At 34.2% G+C, this 8331-nt stretch overlaps 1 protein-coding gene across 2 annotated transcripts in view; it reads left to right on the forward strand.

The window, feature by feature from the left end:
* The window catches only part of LOC106876625 (uncharacterized), a 13279-nt gene extending 5033 nt beyond the window's left edge, over positions 1-8246 (forward strand). Inside the window, exons 2-6 of one of the 2 annotated variants that reach the window (XM_014925240.2) lie at positions 90-415; positions 1831-1922; positions 3808-3959; positions 5583-5686; positions 8086-8246. In XM_014925240.2, coding sequence (XP_014780726.1) covers positions 97-415; positions 1831-1922; positions 3808-3959; positions 5583-5686; positions 8086-8135 — 717 coding nt within the window. In that variant the 5' untranslated portion in view covers positions 90-96 and the 3' untranslated portion in view covers positions 8136-8246. The remainder of the gene's footprint in view (positions 1-89; positions 416-1830; positions 1923-3807; positions 3960-5582; positions 5687-8085) is intronic. The other variant, XM_014925241.2, reaches the window with a different exon arrangement.
* Positions 8247-8331: the final 85 nt, after the last annotated feature.

Below are 8331 nucleotides of genomic sequence, written 5' to 3' on the forward strand. Positions count from 1 at the left end.
TATATATATATATATATATATATATATATATATATATATGTGTGTGTGTGTGTGTGTGTGTGTGTATATATTGCTTTATATATTTTCAGGAAGAAAATGGCAAATGAAAACCATGTTCTCAGCAACCTACTGCAAGTTTTCTCCATCATGCTTCTCGTGACGTTAGAGATTGTCGAATCGAACGATGCAGGTTATTATGAGAAACTAAGCAAGACACACTGTCTGAAAAATCGATTGATTAGGATACCATACGCACCATCCCTCATAGATTGCGCATCAAGCTGTATGATGACTAATAAGTGTGGTGTTTTTAGTTATTGCAAGGGTACATGCAAATTGCATGAATCTCTTGTTCCTGGGTCTCCTATCAAGACGACATGCAACTGTATAACTTATTTAATGCTAGATAGAAACAGTGAGTAAATTATGCATCCCACTTGTTTTTGTGCTTTTTGTATTCCGTTCCCACTATTATCGCAATGCAATGTATCTAACCACATGGACACCAGGTGCCTCTCTTTTCTTCTACAGTCTCTATGTTTTCTGATTACAATCGTTACATTTTCGTATTTATACTGGGGTTTCATACACGTAGTTAACATCACCAAATGTTATCCCTTTTGCAAAACATTCGCTACTAGTTCATTTGAATCCTTCTTCAAACAGTCAGATATCAGTTTACCTGAAAAGAAATGACGCAGCATTTATTGGGAAGGGTTGAATTTAATGCGTGCAAGATTTTATTAATGAGGAACAAGTGAAACTAGTTTTAATTGCGATTCACTTAAAGCCAGGAAAATTTCTGCATGCCCTCGTATACGTACATTATACATACATACACAAAAATATATGTGTATACAGCCTTGGTTTTTTTTAAAATCTCATTACGATAAGTAAATCCTTATATGTGTATACACACACACACACACACACACACACACACACACACACACACACACACACACACACACACATATATATATATATATATAAGCATCTACTTTTCGTATGCCTTCCAGCATGGAAGAGATAAGAAGCATTAAGTTTCTTCGTAAACTGTAAGGCAAGAAAATACTCCTTTATAAATAAATGATCGTTGTTGAGACTGCGCCATATCTTTAAAACCATCGTCAGAAACCTAAAAAGTAGTTCATTTCGAAGATTTATTCATTTGGATAAAAAAATCATTTAGGAATTGAATCCAAGTAAATAAGTCAATCATTCAATATATGCAATATCCTAACAAATCTGTTCATTTGAATAATGCTAAATGGTCGTTTCCCAATGAAATTCGAGTACGAGGGCTGTAACCAATCGTATAACTAATATTAATGAACCAACTATTTTATATGTCAATGACGTCTCTCATTTATTCTCAAAACTCTAACGTGTCGAAGGACCATCTTTCATAGGTCGCTCGATCAGCTAGAAATATCAGAGAAATCTCCCTCAAATTACATCCTATCATCTTGAAATGAATGGTACACTGGGTGATATTGTGCTAAGAAACGTGAAAGGGATGGTCATGTTAGAACAAATTGTTCCATAGGACTTCTTAATCAAGACCGAGTGATAAAGAAAAACAATAACAAAATTCTCTTATTTCTGTCTCGTATCAAAATCTGAAATTGTTTGTAATAGAAACTATAAGTGAAAATGAATATGAAACTTGGGAAAATTGTATATCGATTATAATAATTTCTAAAATAATACAGCACTTTTCACAGCACTGAAGGAAACAACATTTTATTTAAAATCTTATTAACAGTTTACACCAAAATCTCGTCTGTTCCTTTACAGTTAAAACAGTATTATTTATTACTCATGCAGGCAGAAACAGGGTGAAAATTTATGACATAACCAAGTACTTGTTTAAAGAAAGTATTCTTTATAGATTCTGGAACAATTGGCCTATCGACAAGGTAAGATTTCGAAATGTTTCTCATTTCATAAAGCAGTCAATATAATAGTCAGCTCACTATGTATTGAAGGATGTAACTTTTATATGTTGTTCATATCGTTACTGCAATGGCGTATGTAATTTCTTCTCTTGATTTTGTTGATTTTATTGCTGTTTAAATCTTGTCAAACATGCTTCGGTTTTGATACGTGTCTTATTTTCGTTTATGTCTTTTTATGCCAATTGCTCCGATACTCATCTAAATGCACACACACATACACAGGCAACCACACACTCGGCACACACATACATACAGAGGCACAGACACACACCCAAGCATACACGCACACACGCATATATCCACAAGCATTCTTATTTTGTTAGCCATATATGCGTTCTTGTAAAGAAGTTCAAGTTGCAAAGGAATCTCTACGTGATCCTTTTATTTGGAGGAAATAACGACCAAATCTAGCACAAATCAGAACTTACCTTTCTACTGGGTACTCTTTCTTGACAAACAATATTTTGGGAAACCTATACGATTAGAACATCTTCTAAACTTCGTCTTCTACCAGGAAGAATATTTAGGGAAAAGGAAAACAACAATAGATGAAAGGTCAAACCGTTCGGCCTTAGAATATTGCTTCTGAATCTTTACGTTGTGTTCAAATACTGTCGGTGTGAAACTTGTCTTTTCTGCTCTCAGGGTTGATGTAATAAAGTACAAGTCTAATTTTGGTGTCAATGAAATCTCACTATCCCCACACGAAGCTAGTGAATTTGCAAAATCGGAAGAGCGTCGGACAAAAATGATTTGTGCCATTTCGTACGGTTCTCTACCGTACTGCACACACTCATTTATTGTCTGTCTACTATCGACGCTACTGAAATTGGAAATGGTTTTATCAAATTTGAAGGGATGAAGCAGTAAACTGACTTCGCTAAGGTTGAGATTCTGAAGGTAGAGAACCGTATAAAATGCTATAAAACATTTTATCCGACGATCTTTATCTCTTCACAAACAAAGGTATGACGACGGTCGGGTGTGTACAATATTGTAGGAATAGTATTACACAAATAAATATTTGCATATAGCTATCTAGAATAAACTTTTGCCGAATTAATATGTTCACGCAGAATGTATTCTGTACTACACCAAACGTAGGTACGATAATAAACTAATAGCGTAATAAATACTTACGACCATCGCTGACAATTGCCCGCCGTTAACAGCCGACTGTCAATTGCTGACAGTTCACAGTTTCCTTACTTTATTGAAAAACGTCAGTCCACATTTGGTTACGTGGGAGTGGTCCTGATGTTTCTCCAATAGTATGTATGTATGAATATATGTGTGTATATATGTATGGATGGCTTATGCATATTATAGAAATGTTCCAGATCTTCTCCGTACTGTGTTTCCCCCTTATTACAGTAATGGGGATAAAACTACTACTAATCAGAACATGAAGTGACTGAAAATAATTTCCAGAAATTTATTTTCACATCCATTCCATGAATCGTGGTTCAAAGAATAAAGATAAAGAATCTGTCCTACAGGCGCAATGGATTTTACACAGTTACTTTCAAGTCAATATTTAGTAATTTGTTGTCCATTTCCACCTCTTGTAGATTGAACAAAAATGCAGGCATATCTTTTTCCAGAATCTTCTCTCTCTCAAGGCCCTCCCCCACCAAACATTTCTCTTGTCCTTACTTACATACAACAGTCTTTCTCCATTTCCTCTTTGTCACTCTCCATCTCTAACTTGCCATCTGAAAACCAGTCTCATTGTACTCATTCTTGTCTCTCCATCTGCCTCGCACCCGCTTCCTTTCTTAGTCTGTCTCACTCTCGTCTTCCTTGTCAGATTTCTACTTGATTTCATTCAACATTTTATTTGCAGGTGAAACTCGTCTTGATAAAAAATAATACTGAAATTCACTCATTAACTTTCAATGCAAAAATGTCAAGTAACACCGACTGGTTCCATTCCAGTAGACTCCTTTCAACTCCCTGGTTTGGAAATGTAGCAGCAGCGTACAGGTACTTTGATGGGTATATATTAACATTTTATTTATTTGCATTATAGATTTCTGTTGCTGATAAGTTATGATTTCTTGCCTAGTCAGTTACATATTTTGGAATGAGGTTACAGTCGACTATGATACATCGATCTCAGTAATTAACTAGTATTATTTTATGGACAATGATACCAAGCATGATCGTAACGGGATTCGGAATCAAAACAACGAGGAGCAAAAATAACTTCAACATAGCTTGTTGTTTGCAACTTCACTGATTCTTTCTTTAATTCTTTTAAATGACGACGAGGTACTTCTTGGTTATCACATTCCCATTAAAACATTAGGTCATCTCCCCCCAGATGAAAAACATTGCTTAACCCGCAATAAAACAAAAGTAAGAATGATAATAATAATAATAATGATGATAACTATAATAATAATAACTCAGTAATAAATAGAACAGGGCAGCATATTAGCAAAATCTGAAGACACAAAAATCCAAATAACTACCGATCAAGAACATGTTTTAACATCACCTACAAGATTCTCACATCTATACTAACTGAAAGGATATACGATTTCTTTGAACAGAACTCTGCCTTTCCACAAGCGCAAAAAGGCTGTAAAAGGAATTCTTATGTTTGCAAAGATCAATTACCCATAAATAAAATGAATGTAGAGAATTGCCGGAGCAAAAAGAAAAACCTGAGTATGGCATGGATAGACAACTGGAAAGTGTTTGATAGTATCCTACATAATTGGCTGCTCAAGGCACTCGAGATATATAAGATGTCGTCTCCAAATTCTTACAAGGTAGCAAGGCCAAGTGGAACACGCGTCTCGCTGTAAACCATAGTAATTGTATAAGCCAATCTAACAACGTCAACATAAAACCAGACATCTTTCAAGGTGACTGCCTCTCCCCATTACTCTTTTGCATGGCACGGATCCCACTCAGAGAGAACAGAAAAACTGAAATATAACATAAAAACCGAGGCTAAAATGATTACAGGTCTGTTTGCTCAGAGTTGAACTGGTGCTAAATAATAACTGATTCCTATAATTTACAGTTATTTTTTATATTCTATGTAATATGTAACAAACACGAAAAGAAATATTCATCTCAATGATAAAACGATAAACAGAGCGATTTAATTAAACGGAACTTGGTATCGTAAATACAATCGTAAAATTCTCCATGAAGATATTTATTAAATTCATCACATCTAATATATTTCAATTCTATATTTAAGAGATGAGAAATTAGGTATATTATTAACATTATTTACATTATTTACATTCGACGGATAATTGTCCTCATTTTGTTTGTTGAAATGGATCCTCTCACGGACGAGGGCACGTCCTGCCCTTTCCGTTACTCTTTTAGCTTTATGTGAATCGACTGGTGTCGTTATATTCAAGCCAGGTGGTGTTAGCTTTGAGTCTCTACAACTACTTAAGAAAGTTAGATGGTTTGAAAGACGAGCTAGTTTTGATGGAGTTTCTCTATATGTCTCCATTGAAGTCTAATTTAAGAGATGAGGAATTATGTATATTATTTACATTATTTACATTATTTACATTCGACGGATATTTGTTCTCATCTTGTGTAAATAATGTAAATAATGTAAATAATCTAATATATTTGTTGCAGCAAAAGGTATTTCAAGATCCAACCAAGCGGAGGCAACTACCTACTCCATGTATTGTGGGAGAATTACAGGACTTACGAAATTCGCTACCGAATGAACATCGATGGTAAGAAATATATTTCAATGTTGCGTACGCAAACCATTGTATATATTTGTATGTGTATATATAAGTCCGTGTGTGTGCGTGTGTGTATGTGTGTGTGTACGTATGTACGTTTTGTATACTTCACAATTTTATTAGTATTCTTCTTAAAAGGAGGTAACTGATTTAAAACAAAGAAAGGTGCGACCGCTGGATTTTGGATGATACATATAACTATTACTAATCGATCTTTAAGAAAAAGTCATCTTACAGATTGTATTTGGTAAAGTCCGTGTGTCTCGGTCAGTTTCTTTTGTTAGAAAGTCTTAGCTTCTCCCAATTGCCACTACGACATTTACTAACATAACTATGTGCACCAATACTTATTTATATAAATGTGAGTCTATAATCAAGGTAGAGTGAAAGCTGTTGCCGTGGTTGTACATAGTTATTCTCTTTCTTGCTGATTTTCGAAGAGATATTTCCATCTTCAGTGCAGCTGACTAATGTCTTGTGCACAAACTTTCTTTCACGCCTCAAATAACTACGTCAGGTTTGTTATTTTGGCGCTTGGTAGAAGTTTTAAAAGAAATGCTCAACTAATATTCACTAGGGAGCCGCAAGTCCATATTTGTTGATGTATACATACGATTGCAAATTATTTGATAGGTACCGTCTGAGTGATGCCGTCCGGCATTTGAATGTTGCCTGTACTGATCATAATCCATTCCTTTCATCTTTTTCTTGCGATGGATTCTCAATATTACTCTGTATATTTTATGTAAATTTGCACCTGATCTTAGGATGTTCCTGGCTTTGATATCTGTGGAGCGGATTTTCTCGTTAAACCAGCCCGGTATTCCAAATATTGTTATCAGTGCAGGTGTTCTAAATGTATTGTGGGATACTGACTTTATGTAAAAGGAATATTATATCTTTTAAGTCTAGCGTAATATTATTTCATTACACTCTCTCTGTTTTCATTATTTTTGATGATATATTTTCATTAATACGTACGTCGGTATTTGCAGCACACATTTCGTACAAAAGGGAAGCACAGAGAGAGGCCGGTAATACAAAAATTAGAGGAGCGACTTTACCACGTCCACTTGTTAAATATGAATATTTATTTTGATCAATCTCCATCTCTGTTTCAACGGAAAATGTGATTAAATACAGTTATTTTTCAGTACACTATAGAATCCAGGCATAGATCTTTCGATCCTGAACAGAAGACATATGTCTGTTTATATGAATGTATGTATGCATATATGTATGGAAATTTACATATTAAATATAATTCCTGAGGTGTTTGCAGTGTTATGTATTTGAGTGGGAATTTTGGAAGTATAGACGTATTCTGTTGGCGTGCTGCATGTTTGTTTCGTGGAGGTTTCCTTTCTTGTTTCTTGTTACATGAGTGCATGTGATGTTGTTTATGGTTTGTATAATGTAGTAGTGTTATTTTATTTGACCTTCACCTTATAGTATATGTTTCACTAATTATGTTGTAAGTTATCAGGTCCTAATTATATAGGATGTGAATGTGCGTCTTAGTTGAACTGTTCCTAGCAAAGCAGTGAGTTATGTTGTGATCTCAAGTATTGGCATTATGCAAAGTTTCATATTTTTAATCATACGTAATGTTTTAATTAATACAGATATTCTTTCTACTCTCATGCTCCACATCGTAATTATTTGAAGTTTAAGGTTTTGTACTTTTATAGCTTTTCTACTATGTTTTGGGCAATATTTTCTTGAGAATGTGTTGTGATATCTATCACTGTGCCTTTGTTTCTTTCCCAGTCCTTTATTATTATGTTCGGACATTTCGTCTTCTCGTAGTTGTTAGTTTGGACAGGTATATTCCCGATTATAGTGGCCAGGTCATTGATATGTATTTTATTCGGTACATGCGTGAACGACTGCTTGTCTGTAATCACATCGAAGAGTTGGTACATTGCTCAAAGAATTACCTGTTAACTCGTGAATTCCTCTTTTTATATTTCGGTTTGGTAAAGACTGGAAAACCGGGGATGATGTAGACAGCTGTTTCATTGTGTTTGTTGCGTGTCCTATATTTTGTGTCACGATCCGTTTCAACATTATATTTCTATAGTTGTTTTTTTGTTTTTTTATCTAGGAGTACTCCATTATTTTCTGCGTTTAAGCAGAAAAGAAGAGATTGACCTTCGCTGCAGAGTGACAGACATTCAAAGCGAAAATAATTAATCTAAAACTATACATTTTTTATAAGATATGTTTATGTATTTGCATTTATACTTGAAGACAATTCCTAGAATCGCATCTGACTCCTCTACAGATATGTATTTTCGTCATTGCATATGAATTTTTCAAACATTTCGAATATGACTACAATCTAAAATTCAATTGATTTAATACAAAACATTCTTTCATTTCAGATACTGAGGAACAGATCGCAGATAGGGTGGATATCTATGCATATTCATAAGAGGATCTATATTATTGCTGAAAATATCTATGGTAATACGTACACACATACATACATACATAATGCATACATTCATACATATATACATGCGTCCATACATTCCTACATACATTCATACATACATACATATATTCATACTTACATGTATGCATTCATACATACATGCAAATATATATATAATATATATATATATATA

Source organism: Octopus bimaculoides, chromosome 8 (assembly GCF_001194135.2).
Source record: "Octopus bimaculoides isolate UCB-OBI-ISO-001 chromosome 8, ASM119413v2, whole genome shotgun sequence".
NCBI lineage: Eukaryota > Metazoa > Mollusca > Cephalopoda > Octopoda > Octopodidae > Octopus > Octopus bimaculoides.